Source organism: Cyanistes caeruleus, chromosome 3 (genome assembly GCF_971803275.1).
Source record: "Cyanistes caeruleus chromosome 3, bCyaCae1.hap1.1, whole genome shotgun sequence".
In the NCBI taxonomy this organism is placed as follows: Eukaryota; Metazoa; Chordata; class Aves; order Passeriformes; family Paridae; genus Cyanistes; species Cyanistes caeruleus.
This window is the reverse complement of record NC_141703.1, coordinates 102060199-102082149: the sequence shown is the minus strand read 5'-3', so window position 1 is coordinate 102082149 and position 21951 is coordinate 102060199. Positions and strand designations below refer to the sequence as shown.

The following is a 21951-nucleotide window of genomic DNA, read 5'->3' as shown; positions in this document are numbered from 1 at the left end:
CTTCCTTTAGTTTTGGCTCACCTATCGAATTTTGACCCATTAGTTTTGGGGAAAACCTGATTGCTGGTACTTAGTGGGTGCGGGGGCAGCTGGGGGCTGGCTGGTTTTTTCGGCTTGAGAGCGAGACATTTGCTGGGAGCTGTTGTGGCTGAGAGAAGGGAATTCGCCATCACTCAGACAAAGCTGCTGCTGCTGCTTCTTCCCGCTTTGTTGGTGGCCTCACACCCCCTGTCCTGCCGGGACATCCTGCAGTGCCAGCCACCGCCGTGGAGCTGCTGATCCACCTCATCCCCCAGCCCAGGATCTCAGCTCATCCCTGCTGTTCCAGCTGAGTGTTCCTCAGAGCCCTGCAGGAGCACCGGCACTGACTGCCCCAGGGGTTTGTGAAGCAAAGCCTCTCCTCCATCCCTTCCCGTCTCGGCCCAGAAGGCTGTCACGGGGTCCCTGGTGCTGTTCTGTTGTTAATGCTGTAGTTATTGTTCTTTGTGTGCCTGGTTATACACACCAGTAAAGAACTGTAATTCCTATCCCCATATCTCTGCCTGAGAGCCCCTTGATTTCAAAATTATAATAATTTGGAGGGAGGCGGGTCTACATTTTCATTCCAAGGGAGGCTCCTGCCCTCCCTGGCAGACACCTGTCTTCTAAACCAAGACACGTATCAGAAGTAGCTTCCTCGCAGCATTCTCACTCTGTTGTTGAGCATGTGATGAAGTGTTAGGTTTCAGTTCCACCAGAACACTGCCAAAGAATAGGTGATTTATTCTGCGAGCGAGCTTGTTCATCACTGGATAGAGGACCATGTTGCTGCCTAAGTAGCTTTAATTTGGGAGTTACGTATCCTTGGACTCACAGAATCATTAAGGTTCTTAGATTTCAAGGACATCCCAAATCCAACTACCTGCCCAACACTGCCAAGGCCACCACTAACCCATGTTCAAGTGCCACATCCACATTGTTTTTAAATCCCTCCAGGGATGTTGACCACTGTACCAGACCGGACCACGGCTGGACAACATTTTCAGGGAAGAAATATTTCCTAATATCCAACCTAAAACTTCTCTGGCACAATTTGAGGCTGTTTCCTCTCATCCTGTCACTTGTTATCTGGGAATAGAAACCCCGCACCTGGTTCCACCCTCCTATGGAAGTGTAGAAAGTGGAAAGGCCTCCTCTTCTCCAGCCTTAGTTCTGCCAAGTCCTTCGGTCTCTCCTGGTGCTCCAGACCCTTCCTCATCTCCATCCTCTTCTCTGGGCACACTCCAGCTCTTCAATGTCTGTCTTGCTGAGAGAGGCCCAGGACTGCAGGTGCCTCACCAGTGCCCAGCACAGGGGGCCAGTCACTGCCCTGGGCCTGATGCCACACCAATGCTGGTACAGACCAGGTGCATTGGCCTCTTGATCACCTGGGCACACCTAGGTTCATGTTCAGCCACTGTCAATCAGCACCCCCAGGGCCCTTCCCAGCTTTCCAGCCACTTTGCCTCAAGCCTGCAGTGTTCCATGGGGCTGTGGTGACCCAAGGGTACAATACAACCCTTGGCCTTGCTGAACCTCATACAACTGGCCTTGTCCCATCAATGCAGCCTGTCCAGATCTTTCTGCAGAGTTTTCCTGCCCCCTCCAGCAGGTCAACACTCCTGCCAAACACAGTGTCCTCTGCAAATTGACTCAAAGCTCACTCATTGCTCTGAAATCTTTCAGACTCCAGAACTTCTGAGGATTCTTTCTTCCTACATATTGCATGCAAAAAAACCCTGTAAATTCTCAAGGTCCTCATAGAAGTGACCTGGATCATGCAAGTAAACCAATATGAAGCCGATGAAACATTTCCCAGAACTTACTTACATTCTGAAAGCTCTCAAAATATTTAAGCAGCTCAACAGGAGGACTTAGAAAAGCTGGTAAAGAAACTTGAAAGTGTAACTTTAAAAACAAACATCTGGAGTTATGAATTTACTCTTGAGAGAAAACCTCAGCTATTTCCCCCAATGAACAATTTTTAGAAACTCCTCATAAAGATCTCAGAGAAACCCTGTGTCTTGGTTTAAAGGATAGGTGTCTGCCAAGGAAGGCGAGAACCTTCCAGGGATGGAAAATATGAACCCGTTCCCTCCAAATTATTGTAACTTTAAAATTTTGGGGCTTTCAGGCAAAGATATGGGAAAAGGAATAACAGGGGTTTACTAGTATATATATGTATAACAAGACAACAACAGTGGCAGCAACAATCAACAAAATCAGAAACCCAAGAACAGCCTTCTCTTGGCTGTCAGGCACTTTCCCCTTCGGTGTAGTTACAGCCACAGCTGTCAGGGGTGCTGCTGGCTCCCAGCTGGGCAGGGATGGGGGCACTGTGATGTGGGCTCAGCAACCTCTCCCCACAGGGTCAGCGGCACCTCAGCTGGTGGGAGAGAGAAGGGGCTCCCTCTGCAAACTCACGGAGGGCAGCTGGTCTCAGGGCCACTCTGGATGGCAAAATAGACTGTAGCAGGAACCTTGGAGCAGCAGGCTGGAACAGCAGAAGCAAGCAGACCCAGCATGGTAAAACAAGTGCAGCAAAATCTCCAAATCAGTGACATGAGCTGTGGGGGTTAGACACTGTTTGTGGAGTTGAAGTGTAGCAAAAAAGCCCGAAGCAGCTGCAGAAAACAATAGGGCAGGACAGCAGCAGCCAGGCTTTCACAAGCAGCCGAGAGACACTCCCGCTGGAGAGAGGTCAAGGTGCCCTTTCCAGTGAGGCTGGATGTTGAAAAGATCCCAGTTCAACAGCTGCTCCTACGAGCAGAGGCTCACCCACGGAAATGAGAAACAGTGAAAGACAAAAACACTCCACAGCAGCAGTGAATCCCCCAGGGCAGCAGCAGTTTGGCACTAAAACCACAACTGTCTCCACTCTGATATCAAGAGAGTGAGCTGAGCCCAGTCCCTGGCCCTCAGCCAATTCTCCAAGTACCTCTACACTTGCCAAGAGAAAACCTCCCAGCTAAGAAAGAGAAGCAAACTGTGCCCCCTCTCCATCCTGGCCACATCTTTTATCTCTCTTAAATATCTGTCATTCCCATCTCTGAGACAACAATTGGGAGAAAAGTTTCCTGAGAATGAAAAGAAAAAAGGAAAAATCCTAACCTCCAACACCCTACAATGAAGAAAAAAAAAAAAGCCAAGCATGTAAGTATAAGCCAGTCAATAATGAGGACATTGTGTTATAGTAAAGATCAAATATAGGGATTATATCACTACAATTACTCAACAATATATGTTGGAGTTTGAAAAGCTGATAAAGAACAGGTAACTGAAATAAAGAAATTTAATAATGCATGTTAACTGCTGTGCTCAACACAATTAGGAGCAAAGGAGAAACATGATGTATTAGTTTAGAAAGAAAAGTGCAATTTAAGATATTTGACATAAGACCTTGGAGATGGTAGGACTGTTTCTGCAATAGGTGGGAAGAGATCTCCAGCAGGAGCTGATTCTGAAAAAATCTTGCACAACACAGGTAAATAGCAAACAGGTATTCATATACTTCGTTAAACTCTCTCCTTTTCAAAAATCTGTTATGAAATCAAGTATTAAGTCACAAGAGTTTGGAAGGCTGTAGCATTAAGGACTAAACCTTTCAGTCTGTAGGAGAGAACAGGAAACTGGATTAATCTTTACAGACCCAGATACAGGGAGCTCTACTACTCAGAAATTTGTTTTTGAGATAAAAATGTTCTAGTTTGCAACCTTTCTCAAAGTAATGTACAAGAAGGAGTATAATCATCTGCTTCAAGAATTACACTGAAGCAAAACAGGTCAATGCTCTATTAAGGTACCCAGAAAGTGTGTTCAGGTAAGTTGTTAAAATGGTATCAAAATTACTTTGCAAAACATAATTATAGAGTTGTGTTCTATGGTGGCAAAACAGAAAGACCTCAGCAAGTTTAAATCTTAAGGCAAATTACCTTGCCTGTCCTGCCAAAAGTCACTAACCTTTAAAGAGAAATCAGACGCTTTCAAGCATCCCAATCCTGTCAACTAGGCACAGTAAAACCCATCTGTCTTTATTTGGATTATGAGGAATTAGTGTTAAAATGCTGCAATACTCTGACTCCCTATTTCCAAATAGAAGAATTTGGCTTTTTACAGCTTCCTGTCAGTAGAATCAGTTACTTTCCTCAAGTTAATTTCCCCTCAGTCATTTCCTTTGCTCTTTTTTCGAAGTTTTGTGGAAAAATGAAGTTATTGATGCTACAAGCCTGACTGTAGCCATCCATACACACACACAAGGTTGCAGAATCCCTGAATTGTAAGATACTTCAAGTTCATCTCATTCCAACCCCTGCCAGGGCAAGGAAACCTTCAACTAGACCATGTTGCTCCAAGCCCCATCCAACCTGGTTTTGAACACTTCCAGGGATGGGTAGTCCAACAACTCTCTGGGAAAACTTTGCCAGTGCCCAGAAACTGAACAGAGCAGTTTGCCTCCCACAAATGCTGACATACCCACCAAGTGTTGGATTCCTGGCAGTTCAGTGGTTTCAGGCTACAAAGGGAACCTTACCCTTTGTAATTGCCACTAATTTCATGTTACAGCACACAGGTGCAAAGACAGTGGGAAAATAAGCAAAGTTCCAAAACACAGAAGAAGACATTCAGAGGGTGATTTTAGAGACAGCAAGACAATTTCCTAGAAGGAGAACAATAACAATGTAGCTACATGTTCAAAGACAATGATAACAGAAGAAATGAAAAGCTCTACACTGAATATTCGGAAGATTTACAGTAGGTGGCAGGTTACTGTGCTTTTTCAATTGATTAGAAAACTCTGTGTTAAAAGAAAGCTATTTGTTTTCTCCCATTCATCAACCACTATTCAGGCACTGGCAGCAGCTCCTCTGTGAAACTACACTTGCTGTCAGCAGTTTATTCCCACAGCCAAGAGCAAAACATAAAAAATAGAAACTCCTGAAATTCCAAAACTCATGAAACACTAAGAAACACTATTTAAATTTTTCTAGCATTAGTGGATACCAAATCAAAGCCAAATATGTGCCAACAGACCCAAAATAACAAACCTGAGTTACTCTATTGTATCCCAAAATTCCAACAAGAGAAACTCAACAACTATTCCATGGCTACTGAAAGCAGTAACAAGTAGCTTCAAATCCCTATCACCTCAGACTACCCAAAACTGTTTAAGATCAGTTTTTTTGGTGTTGTTTTGAAGAAATTAGATCAGTGTATTTACAATATACTCACTCTCGCTCTTTCTCCGTCAGCTTGTCATTTATGTTATCTTTGATTGTAGACCGGGAGCCCTTGTGAATTATAGGATACCTGAGTGGCACTTGTAAGAAGAAGGATATCATGGAAACCAGGTGAGCAGTATAGCCCAGGGCAACAGCGATGCTTCCATCATCTTTTGCTGTCAATGACAAAAGGATTCTATTATTAATTGTATCCATTGAATCCTAGTATTCATCTTTATTGTTCAGAGAAGAACAATTAATACAGCTCTCAGAACTCAGGGACAGAAGGAGGCCTGGAGTAATTTTGGAGCGTTTTACAAGTGTTTGCACTTCACTGTGTTGTGTTTGCCTCTTGTGACGAGGCACAGAAAATGGGTGATGGCTTGTTCTCCTGCAAATTTTACTTTCAAAGCTACACTGACAGGATGGGAAAGAAAAGATGAGAAAAGTAAAACAAAATTCCCAAGACAAAACTCAAGTATTAAGCTTTTTGCATTTCTCTAGATGGAGTTGACACGTGAGAGTGGGATAGGGAAAGCTGCATTCCTCCTCAACTTTATTCATGAGTGAGATCAGTTGGGAGACACTAACCCCAAGCTACGAACTCTGTTCTTTGCCAATAGCTGGAAAAACTTAGATTGACCCATTGTTTTAAAGTATCATTTTCAATTTGACATTTAAGGTTTTAGCATTAAAGCTTCACCTGCCAAGAACAGATCTTGCAATTGAAACTACATCTTTTAGCCATATAAAGGCTTTTTCTTTCTCTTTTCACTGTTTTTAATTTTTTTCAAGGGATACAGACAGCACTAGCAATAGTCATCCCTTCTGGTGCATCCATGAAACTAGCTGAACAGAGAACCTTCAAGAAAGCTTATAATGATATTCAATGACCATAATGAGCTCTACCAGAGCCTGTCATGATATATGTATTTCAGTTACACCCCTGTTTAAATGGATTTTGTAAAAAATGTTGAAAATTTGCAGCAAAACTGGCTTTTTAGAGAATTTTTTTCATCCTTCAGATGCCTAGCTTTTTTAAAAATAGTATCTACTGAGTCTGAGATAAGATCCATGCCAGACAGCTGGGTTTCAAATTTAACTGCCCATTTCACTAAATTGAATGCTTAGTACTTCTTCATTACAATACAATACTTCTAGAGACTTGGATAAAGAATTAGTAATTCTTTTGCAATGAATTAATACCAGGAAACTGAAAATTGGCCAGAAGATGGCACACCACTGATTTCTCAAGAGTCAGCAAACTGAGTTCATCCTCACATTTAATGCAATCATGGAAACAAAGCAATAGACTGATAGATTTTGTCCTACTGACAAACTAATTTGCTTTAAAGATTATTCCTCCAATATTCTAATATCCAATATACACATTATTAGTACAAGCTAATTACTATGAGGTGGCTTTAAAGAGATGGAGGTTTTTGCTCAAGAAACCAGGGTGAATAAGTGCTGGGGACACGAAACCCTCAAGGGTATTTTAATGAATTGCCAGTTCACATCAAACATTTGTAGATGAATGCATGCAGTTACTGTACAACTGTTATACAGGCAGGCATATGATATATTTGCTTCTGAAATAGGATGAGGGCTGACAGTTAAAGTAGAAGGTCACTTATAAAGTACTCCATACTGTTAGAGAGATTCAAAGTACTTTTTTGCAAGGTATTTATTTGACAAGTTCACCACCAACTACAGCAAATCAAATGGGGATTCATGCCTGTTGCGCCACAAGATTAATGGACTAAAAGTAGCCCCAACAGAATTTTAGGCCAGACACAAATATTTTCCAGGTTCACTGAGTTTGGAAGGTACCTCTGGGAATGGCACAGCCCTCAACCCCAGGTCAGAGCAGGCTGTCCCTAGTACGGTGTCCAGCTGGGTTCTGGGCATCCACAAGCATGCAGACTTCTCTGCCTCTCTAGGTAACCTGTTCCGGTGTTTCAATACGCAGTCTTAGAACACAGAGGTGCTTTGCTAAGAGTCAAAAGAAACCACCTTTGCTTTAGCTAGGAAATGCTAAAAAATAATTCTTAATTTTGACCAGATCTTTTTGGTCAAAAATTGGACCCCAAGCTATTGCTTATTAATTTTACAAAGTTTAGAAGCAGTCTTAACTGTAACAACTACATTAGGAATATCCAGCTACCTTGAAAGTCTTCAGAATTAGGAAGCTTGACTCCACAAACAAAGTAATCCTTTTGGTTATTCTGTAAATTTAAAATCAACAGTGGAAAGTGAGCATGGAACAATAACACCCAGAACACCAAAACCTTCATTAAACGCGACAACAAACCTAACAAACAATAAAATCAAAATCAAAGAAACTAAATAATCAACTAAACTTACAGTGACTGACAGTATTTTAATCCACATCTCACACAGTTCGAAAAAATAAAACACTTTGTTAAAGAGTGAAGAGCTTTATATTAATTCTTATATGAATATATGAAGCTCAACATTTTAACATATGTTTCTGTGCACTCAGCTAGCCTACTGTAAGGGTTAATTTATGTAATTGTACACAAAATGGAAAGCATCCATTAAATTACAGCTATTCTATTTTCATAGAGGGCACTGTGTAAGAGGCGCTGGCACAAGCTCCCTCTCTGTAAAGTTTGTAATCTAAAGACCAAATGTAAGAAAAAGCTGAAATAAACAGAATGGGCAAAGAGCAGATTCTGTCACAAGTAAAGCATAATATTTGCTTGCAGTATAGGAAGTCCACTTCATATTGAGCAGGTTGTCAGGATGTTGAAAACATACCAAATCAATGGGGTAGATGTAGGATAGCTCTGACAGCAACTGCTTGCATCGAATAGTCTGCTGGGCATTTGTCTTCAAAAACTGTTCTCTTTGGGGAAAGAGATTCCAAAACCATTATTTTCTTCAAAAGTTCCAAATAAAGGTACCAAGCTGTCACATCCCTTTTGCAGCTTTCCAGTTATCACCTCCTATCCTCCAAAAAGTTAGGTAAATCCACCCAAAAAAATAATACAGCATTTAAAAGCTAATTTTTGTTTTCAGGCATACCATACATTATAGACATATTTTGACTGCCAGAATCAGGTATTACGAAGCTGTGTTACACTAAAGCACATCTAGAAGTCCTATCAGAGTCTACCCACACAACCAAGCCTCTGTTTTGTCTCTGCTAGACTTGCCACTGGTAATCATTACTTTAGATATCTATGAATTGTAGCAGGAATGTCTTAACAAAAGTTTTAGGACAACATGAGGAAGAATTTGATGCCAGAAGTCCCATTTTCAATGGCCTACTCTCAAGCTTGTCTTTTTTTTTTTAGTTACAGAATAAACATAGGTCTTTTTACCTCTTAGCAGTGCATTCCTTTTTTAATTCATACAGAGATTCATTATGCTCTTCAAGTTTCTGGTATTCAGTTCCAAATGCATTTTCTAAGGAACATAAGGAATCAGGGAAAAAAAAAACAGTATGAAGTATTTTCTTAATTATCCAAAGTTTTAGAAGTAGATACTGACAAAATGTTGGCAATAATCCTCCACTTATTCTTACCCTCCCATTTTCCATATTATGCTCCCAAACTAGAGAATGCCAGCACAGGAGGAACACTTGTCTTCATGCACTACACACCATTCACCAGCCAAATACAACCCATCAGATTTCATCCTTCTTTAATACCTATTCCTCTCACAACCACACAGTGCAGTAATCCAGTTATCAGGTCTCACTACCAGCATAGCCAGAATAAAGTACATGGTAAAAACCATCCTTTTTAGCAGTGACTAATTACTTTAGACTCAACTAAGTATTGAAACAAAAAATCCTGCAACAAGATCAAACACGTGCCTGGTTTGGTCTTGGTGAGCTCCAAAGAGGTAGTGATACAGCATTTCACTACAGGAGACTTGCCTGGTAAAGAATGATACCAAGATGGCTGAGCATTTCATCTGTCACTTTCATATCAAAATATTAAGAGGGATTTTTGTCTTCTAAGGCTTAAAACTGAATATAAATCACAGGCACAGCAACTTCCCTCATGACATTATGAAATCTCTTTATCATGGCAATGTTTACTGTACTATACTGCAGCTCTTCTGATGTTCTCATAAAATGTCAAACACAGATTTAAGATTGCTTTGGAGACGTGTCATAATAAGAAGTTATTTAGAGACAAGATACCAGAAACTGCTGTCTAAAACTCAGTATAACATACAGAGTGAAGAAATTACACCTAGCTGCAAATTTCAGATAAAGAAAAAACACAAGCACCTTACAGCCAGGCAATGAAAATAGAAAAGAAACCAGCATTTTCATTCTGGTCATAAGCTAGGCTAAGGTTTCTACATTTACCTCTATCAAGCAAAGTACTTTTTTGCTTATGCAACAGGGCTACTTCTTGACCAAGGGCCTTCTTCTGCCGTTCCAGTTCATTACGTAGCACCAGGATCTTCAACTGTAAACATTCGCTCTCCTTTTTCTACAGGAAGAAATACAGATTTTAAAAACAAACAAACAAAAAAACCCCAAAAAAATAACCTTCTCTGCATAAAAGCAGTTTCATAAAAAGGTGATAGGAGGGAATGATAAAACAGGACAAGACTAGCACCTGCCTAAGAACTGAGTTCACAGATTTCCACAGGAAACAGATTCCCAAAGACTCTAATAATTTTGCTGCTTTGGAGGGAAAGCAACATAGTTGTGTGCCACAGTGCTTGCTCCTCCTATGGGATGTATTGTCTATCCTGAGCCCAGACCAAAAACTAAGAACAGCGCTTCACCAGGACATAAAAACTGACAGCACAGCACTAGCAGCAGGATGAGCATTCACTCCCTGGCAAAAGGCTCACCAGAAAGAGGGAAGCTGAGCAGTAAGAAGTTTATACAAAGTTTTTGGGTTTTTTCCCCAGGAACTGGAAAAAGGCTGGAGATGTTCAAGCTGCACTATTAGATTCAATTCCCAGCTTCAGGACAATGAGAGTAAGAGGATACAAAGAAAAAGTTGAGAGTGCAGTCTAGAGAACAGAAATGGTTCCCGGGAGACCTTAGAGCCCCAGTGGTCCAAGACAGCTGGAGAGGGAGTTTGGACAAGGGCCTGAAATGACAGGACAAGGGGAAATAGCTTACCACTGTCAGAGGGCAGGGTTAGATGGGATATTTGGAACAAAATTCTTCGCTGCGAGGGTGAGTGAGGAGGCCCTGGCACAGGTTGCCCACAGAAACTGTGGCTGCCCCGTGCCTGGAAGTGTTCAAGGCCAGGTTGGACAGGGCTTGGAGCAGACTACTCTAATGGAAGGTATGCCTGTGTATGGCAGAAGGGTTGGAACTGGATGAGCTTTAAGGTCCCCTACAACCAAAAACATACTAGGATTGTATGATATAGCTTTGCTCTCAGATATTTAAAAATGAAAAGCCTTTGCAAGGAGGGACGAGCATATCCATAACCAAAAAGATTATGGTTAAACAGTCAAGATACCAGGAGAAGGTAAAGAAGCCCTGGGTTGGAATGACTCACAAGAGATTTTATACTGTCCCTTATGGAAGGTGACTTCTTCACCTCTTCATCTACAATGTAACTCCTTTAATTACAGCCAGTAAACAAGCTCCTATTTTTCCCAGTTTGTCAAATCCTTGAGCCAGTTTGACACTTTTGGAACGTAGCTGAGTACTCTTAACTCAGAATCTGCTTCACAGCAATAAATTAACTTCACACTGCAAATGTGCCCTTTACAAGGCACCAGACACATACCAGTACCAACATAATGAAGTCCATGGAAGTAATAAAGAACCACAAACCACTCCTGTTCTGTCAATTCATCTTTAAACCAAGATCAGCTTTCCTGGGCAGAAAGCATAAGTTAATATCAACAGACTTCTTTGGGGAGGGGAGGAGAGCAGGCAAAACCAACTGTCAGAAGCTGTTGTAAGATCTAGTACAATTTCTGTTCAAAATGACTATGTCACTTGAGTGGCAGCATTTGCATGAATTCTGTTTATCCAAAAGGAATCAGGGTGCAAGAAGATACACCCAGTAGACTCACCTCACCCTAAATCCACCACAGGTTCCTGTCATATTTCATATAAATCATTAGAAGTTTGTTTTTCCTAAAATAATTCTTTCATACACTGTGCAATGTTTATGTTTTGATAGCATGATTGTACAAAATAAAGGTAAAAATAGGATAAGCAATTTATCAGTCCAGCTGAGCAACACACACAACTCATACTGATGATGTTACACAGCTCTCAGATGAGATCCCATTTAAAAAGATAGGTGTAAATAAAGATTTCAAATTCCAGTGTTAAAAATAAAAACCAAGCTTATGGTCAAAGACATCAGCCAGATGCTTCAGCAAGCCCATGAAATTAAGTTTTAATAAATCAAACATACCAGTTCGTTCCTTGTGGATGTACATCTCAGCTTTTCTTCAATCTCCCTTCCTATTTTCTGAACAGTTACCTGAGTCTGTTTAATTGCACACTGAGCTCTGTGGAGCCTGCAAGGAGAAAGTTACAGCTGTGATAAAGGTTCCCCACATGTGCAAACACCTCAAAACCAGCAGCAGGAACGCAAACTCAGACTGTCAGCTTCTACTTCAAAATATCAAATGAGGAAGCATAAGGAAGGCAGGGTTAGACAGGATACTGGAATTCAATTCCTCCCCTGTGAGGGTGGTGAGGCCCTGGCACAAGTTGCCCAGAGAAGCTGTGGCTGCCCCATCCTTGGCAGTGTTCAAGGCCAGGTTGGACAGCACGTGGAGTAACCTGATCTAGTGCAAAGTGCCCCTGCCCGTGGCAGGGGGTTGGAACTGGATGAGCTTTAAGGTCCCACAACCCCAAACCATTCTGTGATAACTTGCATAGTTTATGAAGAAAACCACAAAGTCTTTAAATTCATCAAGTATCAAAATCTCTTCTTAATTTTTTCAATTCAACAGATGCTGCTCATGCTGAAGGAGAGAGAGCAGGTAACTATGGGTATCACATTTAAATTAAATCACCATTAACATGAAGATAGATACACACAAGCATTGTTAACACAGGCCAGCTTTAGAAAAAGTGCAAGTATCCTTTAGCTAACACAGTTACCCAGCCAAGAACATGAAACATTCTTCAGCATTTCCCACTATGCTACAGGCCCTCCTGTGGCAAAAACATAGGTTTCTTAACTGAATCACATTTGAAAACATTAAAAAGTTATGATGATGTGTTACTTTGATTGTCAGCCCTGGCTTCAGGGTGAAGAGAGAAAAATAATTATTTGCCATATTTATTGGAAAAAAAATAAGAGAAAAAAGATGACAAAAACAGGTCTACGAGAGACATTAACCTCTTTCTTAAAATTAACATGGAGTAGAAATTATTGTATTTATTAGAAAAAGAGAGGAGTGGAATGGAAACAAACAATGCTAGTAATATTAATAAACAAGGTCTTGCAATTTAGGACTTTTACATGTCACAGTTCTAAATGAATACACTGAAGTCATCAGATGCCTTTAGCTCCTTCACACTTTTCTTTCTCCTAAACACCAGTAATAGCATAATTTAAAACAAGAATCTAAATAATTCCCTTGGTTTCTCTTCGGTTTTTCACACTGCTCATACCACCAGCAGTGACAGAGCTGGTCAAGAGCAGCTGTACTCCATCCTGTATTAAGAAACACTGCTCTGCTGGCTGCTGAGGGGGTGAGAGGGGGTTAAGACTACTGAGACCAAAAGTCCTCCATCACCCAAGGGCTCGGTCTAACATGCTCCATGAAGAACTGAGACCTCCTGGAAACTCTGATCCTACTGGGAACTACTTACACCTCCCACCTCTGTGAACGCATCCTGAGGCTGCTGACTACGGAACATGCGGTTACGCAGGTCAAATCCAAGGTTTGCTGACCATCCTGAACATCACTCAGAGCTCTGCTGTCGTGTCATCCAGCAGGAGCTAAGTTTTCTACTTCCACACTTGCCAACTTGTCTCTTTCCTAAAGTCTGGAATGTTTTCCTTCTACATATAAAAAAAGCTAAAACTTTTAGGTCAAGTTTACTGAGTGACACTTCCCCTTTTTATGTAGTTTTTAACACTGGAAGAACATTCTTGATTTAGTCTGTTAGGTGATCATGAGACAGTCTTACAGTGCTCTACTCATTGAATGTATTTACAAAATGGAGAAATTTTTAGAAAGGTCATTTGCCATGTGAGTTTCTCACAGTGATTTGATCAATACTCATTAACAACCTACAAATTGTGTAGTATCTAAATTCTCCTACCCATGCCCAAAGAGTAAGGAATAAACATCTACAGAGACTGACTTCTCAAAACAATACATACAGTGGAATACTTGTTCAGTTGGGTGAATCAGTATCTAAATATATATTCCTGACATATAAACTGCTATACAAAATAATTCAGCAATAAAATCTGGTTTTAATAAGAAATTGATTTCTTTTTAAGCCAAGCATCATCCACTCATTCCTTGCACAGTTAAACTTTGCTGCCTTGATGCCAAAGAGGGCCATTTACACTTCAAGACAGAAAAATTACTGATATCGGTTGACTCAATCCCAGTACATCCACTATTGTTCTAAGAACTTTAAAATGGTAACATGACCAAATCCAAAGTTAAATCTACCAAGATTAGGGACTTTATGTCACAAACACAGCAACTATCAACAGAAATTCTTTTCTCAGCCAAGAAAATGTCCCCACGTAGAAATCTTTGGTCATCCAACAAGACGAATACAAATTAAGCTGTAAGAATGCCAACAGAGAAATATTGTCTATCACTTCTGCACAAGCAGACTTTGATGGAAGCAGTTACGATTACACCAATGGAGATCAGCAAGCTGAGGCCATAAATCTGGATTAAAACACATACAGAATAAACAGAGAGAAACTTCAACTCTAACTGACCACATCTTGTTTCCATTTCAAGGCTAAATGCAGGTCCAATGCTACAACTTAGTCAGCACAAGCTGCACTTTGAGCACAATTCTGCTTGGTTTAATAACCAATACCAGGTTATTAAACAATAGCATAAGCCAACTGATTACATCCCCTACATGCCATTAGCCAACATGGGATTCTTCCTATATTGACCAAGACTTCATTTTTTAATGTATTTTATTAAAATTAGCACTTCCACAGCACTTTAAAAGCTAATTGAGGGCTTGAAGAGGCCACTGGCCTGCTACCAATTTTCCTCCAGCAATTGGGAAAGCCAAGCCAGTTACAGCAGAAACTCCAGCCTTTTTAAAGGGGTAAGTTTAGCCAACAGTGTTGTCATACAATGTCTGCAGCAGCTCACAGCCATTGTCAGCCAGAAGCAGAGCAACTGGAACATGAAGTGTGACAAATTTACTGCTGTTGCTTGGGGCCCTGAGAGATGTTGTGCAATTGTCCAACATCAGATCAGTTCCATGCTGTAGCCTGGGAAAGAATAAGAAAGCAAAGCAGACATTAAAATTCCTGAGCATCCTGACTGACTGGAGGTGGAGATCCACAAGGCTGCTGTTCTACTTCCATCCCCATAGCACCTGCTTTCTGAGATGGGGAGATTAGAAAGATACACACTTTCTCTTCCTTTGACAGTTTAGAAAACAGTTGGATACATTAAAACTGCAATCCATGTATTGTAAGCTAAGACTTGGTCTACAAAGGACCAGCACATAAAATTTCAATGTCTCTCCTCTACTTTCTAGATCCCAAGTTCCTCAAATACAGGCAATTTAGATAATTTCCTCAAGGCTTTTCAAGTCTTATATCAAAATGCTTTCCGCAACAACCACTGTCCCCTCCCCCCTGCAAAAAAGGTCCACAACCCACTTTCTACATTGGCTGTAAGATTTGAAACCAATCTGAGTACCAGCTTGGATGGGGACGGGGGAAAAAATAGTTACCAAGTTTTGGACTTCATTATTACTAAACTTCCTTGACATAATGTCCTTGTCTTGTTTGCAAGATCAATCAGCTTTCCTTACTTGCCAGGACTGAACAGTGCAGTGGTCCAACATAACTTGACTTTAAAACTTTGGAATGTGCTGTAACAACACATTCACTTTCTTTAAGCCTGCAGTAAGTTGGAAGGTTCAGCTGGAGCACTTTCCTTTATAGCACACTACAGTATCCTAGTCTCTCTTGATCATGCATAAATCCAGTGATTTGCTAGTTTGTGTAGCAAGTTCATTTCTGGCAGCAATCTCTAAAAAACTGAAAGCTGGAGTGTAGTGAGAGTTGTGCCTATTAAGTGCCTTGATTTGAGAGACAGGGATCTGTCAAGCAAGGCGGGAACCTCCCTTGGAATGGAAAAATTACCTCCTTCCCTCCAAATTGTTATAACCTGGAAATTACAGGGCTTTCAGGTAAAGATATGGAAAAAGGAATAACCATTCTTTACTAGTATGTATGTGTACAACAAGGCAAACAAACGCCAACAGTGGCAGCAACAACAAACAAAACCAGGAACCCAGTAAAATCAGCCTTCTCTCGTCTGTCAGGCACTTTCCCCTTCGGTGTAGTTACAGTCACAGCTGGCAGGGGTGCTGCTGGCTCCCAGCCAGGCAGGGCAGGTGTGATGATTTCCCCAAAGTTGCAAGGGGCACTGCAGTGCTAGGTCGGTTGCATCTACTTCCCATGGTAATGCCTGGGGGGCTGGATGTCAAAAATAGGCTACAGCAGGAACCTTGGAGCAGCAGCTGGGATGGCAGAGGCAGGCACACCCCCTGAGATGGCAAACAAAATGTAATAGAAAACTCCACAGCCTTAGCAGAAGCCACAGGGGTTGGCTGCATGCTGCAGCCAGGGAGATACCCTCCAGGAATAGGGAAGGGGTCAGGTTCCCGGGTTTTCCCCTGGGGCACCCAAATAGATTGTGAGGGTCCTTTTTCCAGTCAGATCAGGTATTAATAAGGGCCCAATCCAACAGCTTCTCTAATGAGCACAGGCTCACCCACAGTAGAAGACGCAGTGCGAGGGCAAAAGGTCCACAGTGGCAGCAAATCCTCCAGGCAGTGACTGCAGACCAACGGGTCCTTCCTCCGATCCTGAGAGCCCAACAGGAGCCTAGCCCTGCACTGCCCTGTCAAAATCTGGCAGTATCTCTGCCCTTTCCAAGAGAAAGCCCCTCAGCTACCATAGTGCAGCCAGCTGCACTCCTCCCCGTCCCCCTTAGTGACATTTTTTGTCTCTTTTAAGTACTGGTCATTGTTGTCTCTTAGCAACAGATGGGACAAAATACTACGAGAGAAAGAAACAAAAGGAAAAATCCTCATCCACAACATTAAGACCTATGCTTATACTTACATTAATGAGTCTCACCTTATCAGTCAGTTGATACATGATTTTGCAGTTCTATCATCCACTGCCAATATCTGTTTTCTATCAGACAAATCTGGATTTTTCATATACAGAACTTTAAACCATAAATACATCAATTAGTTATAGCAGTCACATACTACAGCTCCTTCTCACAAGAGAAATAAATGCCTCTGGTCATATTTGCCAGAACAGCCTTAGTTTACAGCATGACTAAATTTAAACTGAGAATTACTACATGGGATTTAGAAACTAGAATGGAACACTCCTGGCAATAAGTGACAAGTCCTAGAAGTAAAGTACCCAAAACTATTATCAAATAAAAAAATAATTAAAGACTTTCCTATTAAATTCAGAAACTAGAATACACACTACTTTATGTCAGTCCACAAATTTAGATTCTGGAGAGCGCCAGCCAGCTATAAGAATTTTTTCATAACCCCTTAAAACCATCATTTTGTTATAAATACCTATTATAATACTTTTTGCAAGTATTAAGATGAATGTTATATGTATAATGTTAGAATGGCTTTGCTGTGTGGATGTAATTTTTTTTTTTTTTCTCTCCTGATATTAGCAAAAATTTAGGCATAAGTGTAATAGTTGATATAGTATGTTTCAACTGCCCACAAGTTAGGATAACCCCCAGTGAGCAGGTGATGGGGACCTGGCTGCTATCAACACTCATGCCTGTGGAAAGAAGGAGCCAAAGCCCAAATTAAAAGATAAGAAAAGAATTAAAAGCACAAGGCAAGAAATGCGCATGCTCTAAAAAGGCGGCTCCAAGGAGTGGCCATGCAAGACAGTTCCTGGAAGATGTAAACTAGTTAATGGAAAAGTTTGAATATGTATAAAGTATATGAATATGCATCAAGGTGATGCAAAAGAAATAGTATATAAAGGGTGTTCCCAAAACACCAGGTATGCTCTTGGCAGAGCACCAAGCACCTGGCCGTTATTCTTTGCTTTATTATCTGTGTCTCTTATTGTCTTTATTAAACCTTTTAAATTTTACCAGGACAGTCAACCTCGTTTTTCACAATTTGCTACATGTGCTTTTCCACAACAAAAAATTCCTAATTTCTAATCATATACTCCCTTTTCAATTTCTTCAGAAACTTATATCTACAATTTGTCAAAAGCAGATGTAGGGCAAGAAAATACAGTAGGGAGTAAGAAAATAATAAAATCCAAGTCTGACTTAATTATTTATGACATCAAACCTCTACAACAGTCAATGATGTAAGAAACTGACACAAGATAGTGCTGTTGCAGCACAGATAACTTTCTATCATTCTTTCAAACAGTTCTGAGTCCTACACATGTAAATCACTTGCATGTAATCCTTATGCCTACATTGGAGAGTCTACATTTAAGCCTTACACATTTAAGACTCAAATTAAGCTTTAATAATCAAGTCCACGTGAATTTGTGGACTGCAAAAGTGAATGCTTTGAGCTATCTGGAAACAAAGAAAAGGAAAAAACATGTTTGTCAAATGGTCAGCAGGGCAGGTTCCAGCCTCCAGTTTGAGGAATATTTAAGAAAGCTAGCTAGGGTACAGATCACCCTCAATACTCACAGGGCATGAATGGAAGAGGAGACCCTTAAGGTGAAATACATTTTTTTTTGAGAAATGAAGCAACAAAATGTGAGATGTCTCAAGTTCTCTTATTCCAATTCACACATTTAACACCAGTTAAATGGGTGCGTTATAGACAACAATATAATATCAGCTTTTGCATTGATATATTAACTTTTTGTTTCACAAGTATTTTAATATAGAACAATTTATACTATTAACTACTTTTGGATGGTATAATCTGTCAGTTTCCATATACACTGTAGAGTTTATATGAATAGTAATGTAATAAATACGTTGTGCTGTAGGCATTAGCAAACTGTTACAAATAGAGACTAAAAATACCTCTATGTAACCAACTTGAAGAATGGTGCAAAACCACTAATTTTCCTTACATTTGTGAACTGATGCATAAGCATCCAGAGTGTGAAATAACAGGATAGGAACATGGGAAGACCTTAGCTATAGAATATCCTGCAGGCAGGTCAGAGGTTAAAAATCAAACAAGAAGAGAACCTGGAATATCAAGAGTTCCCAAGGAAGTTTGAATAATAAAATATATGAATATGCATGAGCCTCAGGAATGATACAGTATAAAGACAAACTGTTTCCAATCTATGGGGTGTTCTTTGACTGTTTGGCAGGAACACCCCAGTGCTGGACTTTCTGTCTCTTATTTTATTCCCTATTAAACTTTTTAAAAATCCTGAAGAGTTACACTGTTTTTCACAGATGGATTTATGGGTTGATATTTTTTAATTCAAAAAACAAATGTGGCAAATTACAAAGAAAGCTTCTTTTTGTTCTTTCACAATTTGTGATTACAGAAACCTTGCTGCCAGGGCACACAGCATCATATTCAAGCCACTGTATTTAGTCAAAAAAGGTAAATTAGATGCAAATCAAATTTCTAAAGTGCATAACCATGTCAAGATGATTGCAGCCAGATGAACAGTAACACCAGTAGAATTCAACAGCCTTTTCCTAACAAATCTTCATAGAAGTTTCAGTTCTCACTCTGAGACAATGAGCAAGCCTAAGACTGGGATTCATTGAACAACTGAAAAGGAAGCAGACTGAATGTGTTCCAGGCTCCACCCAAAAAGAAACCACTTGCTCTACACTTGATTGTGTTCTTCCACTCAAGGCCACACAGCTGATAAAGTGCTTGCGAGAGCAGAGCGTAGGATTATGCAATGGAAGGAGCGGGAACACTAGCCAATATTCAGGTGACTCGTGTTTCAAAGCTGCACTTTCCTCCTGGAAGCCAGCCCCAAATTCAAATCTGAGTTTTCTTCCCAAGAGAAGCAGAATTCTCCAGCTATACTTGTGAAAACTCCTACCTAACAGGATGGTTGTAAGACTCTCAGGAGTGTTCTGCAGCTTCTTGCATATCCATGCATTCCCTATCCTGCCCTGCTTTAATGAGCAAGTCCATCAGAGCATTTTCCCCATGACAAGATCTTTAATCCATTTTATTTGTTCTCAGTCAAAATCCTGCCTTGATTTTCCCCAGTGTGGTTGGATAGTTCTGAGAATTTTAGAGACGTGATTGCATTCACCAGAATCTTTGCCCAGGAAAGCAACTCACAGCACCATTCTCATGGCCTTATCTAGGACAAAGGTGTAACTAAATAAACAATCCTGATGTTCACAAAATCCTCCTTCTTAAAAACTTTCAGGTATCCTCAGGTAATTACTTAGATCCTCCATTGGTGACACTTGGCTATTTAGATTAAAGATAAGGAAGGCATTTTCTACCATAAGGATGATGAAACACTGGTACAGGTTGTTCAAGGTGATAGTAGGTGCCCCATCCCGGGAAGTGTTCAAGGCTAGGCCGGATGGGGCTTGGAGCAACGTGGTCTGCCATGGCAGGAAGGTGGAACCATATTGCAAAGACAAAGTACATTGGGCCTGATTAGTTTAAGAGATTTGACAACCAAGATGCCTTGTCAAGAACAAACAGAGCTTTGAAGATTGCAAGAGGATTGGATCAGACTGGCTACAGGGAAGAAGACTGAATCAAGTAGATGTTGCAAAAATGTGTAAGTTTAATTGTATGATGTTTAACCCAATCATTGTAGTAAAAATTACTAGCCTTCCTAGCATGGTGTATAAGCATATGTAGCCCAGAGTAAACTCAGATTCTGATTATCACTCTATGCAGCTACCAGCATACCACAAGGAATAGAGTAGCAAAAAGCAACTCACTTCCATGTAGTCCCATCTACTGCCTGGCTCCATTGGGTTCACTTCTTTCATGAAGATGAAGACGAAAATAGAGGAACTTCAGGGAAGTTCAAAAGGCAGTACAGCTTAGCATGGCTTATATCTAGATTTATTAGATGCTGTGCAACTCTCTTAAGTCAGACAGCCAGTGATGAATGCATGTCTTCTTCTGGCTTTACCTTCTTTTTACCCCACTAAACCACTGGAAGCCTAAAGGTTGGAACTGCTACTTAAATCAACTATACAATAGCAAAGTCTGGCTGATCTCTCATTAGACAAGACACTGACATTGTCCAAGATGGACCAGTTTACAGAAAACAAGTTAAGGTACCTGAGATACACCTTAGCACTGAGCAGCTCCAGCCCATGAAGCCCTTGTGCCACTCTACTATTCACTACTCAGAGCTTAGGAAAAACAGTATCACTTTCAGCATTATTTCCATGTGTTAAAAATAGCTGCACAAACACAGTTACTACATTTGGTATATGCAATCCCAGTGACTCTGTGGACTTGAAGAAATTGTGCTGAGGAGCTACTAATAAGTTTTTCAGCTCCATGGCAGCCTACATTGACCATATATTCTGCCTTCATTTCTAGTTTCAAAGATAAAGTTCTGTTTGTTCAATAAAACTGTTAATAAAGATGGAAGATTTTATACAAAAACAAAATAACTGTTTAAAACCATCTTTCCTAAAATAAGCAGAGCTAAACAAAAGCCGATTTTATACCATGACAACATGTTTTAGCCTTGGTCATTAGAAGGTGATTTTATGAATATCTCAGTTTCAGATCACAGACAAACACTACCAACATTTATATTCTTAAATAGTATCTCTCCAGTGATGAGACACGCACTCTTTTTTAAATTAACAGTTACATTACAGATGGTAAACACTGAAGCAAAGCCTTTCACTTGAAGCATACCCTGCCCCATGAGAGATTAATACCCAGAAGTATTATTCAAATCAAATTCTGGCAGATTAGACACTAATAATATTAAGCAGCTGCCTAAAACTAGTCTTTTTGCCCATCCCAGCACTCAAATTATGCCAAAGTCAGATTTTGTTGTTGGTTTTGGTTTTGTTGTAAACAAACCACTTTTTTTAAGCAAAAACACAAGCAAATTGTTTTCACTTCACACTAACTGGCTGGCTAAATACCACAAACATACCATGCCATCTGCTGAAGGAACAGTTAGGCCATAAAGACAGCAGTTCTGAATGGAGTAACAAAAATTACAGGAAAAAAAACTTCAAAGGGGCAGATTTTCACTAGTTCTTTTTGTCTCCAGGCAGAATATGGGAGGATTTTAGGCATTCACATACTTAGAGGCACAAGCCAATTGCTCTCTAAGTGTCACAACAACACAAAAAGCTGTTGCAGAACACACTGTACTAATTTTTGTATTTAGAAATTGAAGTAAAATTTTATTACATAGCATTTTAAGCCCTTTCTTTAGTGATCTCATCTTCTCAACACCACTTAATACTAAATGTCCATTTTGCAAAGCTTTAAGAAAAGAAAGGCTAGAAAACCAAGAGAATACTAAATATAAACCTATTCCCATTAGTGCTGCAAACGTGCTGAGAACTTGAT

General features: G+C 40.4%; 1 protein-coding gene across 2 annotated transcripts in view; it reads right to left on the bottom strand.

Annotated features, from left to right (window-relative positions):
• Positions 1-21951, bottom strand: part of UVRAG (UV radiation resistance associated) — a 97843-nt gene that overhangs the window by 48940 nt on the left and 26952 nt on the right. For both annotated transcript variants that reach the window (XM_023943973.2, XM_086883407.1), the window contains exons 7-12: positions 11627-11732; positions 9589-9715; positions 8588-8672; positions 8022-8109; positions 7405-7465; positions 5248-5413 (exon numbers count right to left, since the gene is read on the bottom strand). In XM_023943973.2, coding sequence (XP_023799741.1) covers positions 5248-5413; positions 7405-7465; positions 8022-8109; positions 8588-8672; positions 9589-9715; positions 11627-11732 — 633 coding nt within the window. The remainder of the gene's footprint in view (positions 1-5247; positions 5414-7404; positions 7466-8021; positions 8110-8587; positions 8673-9588; positions 9716-11626; positions 11733-21951) is intronic.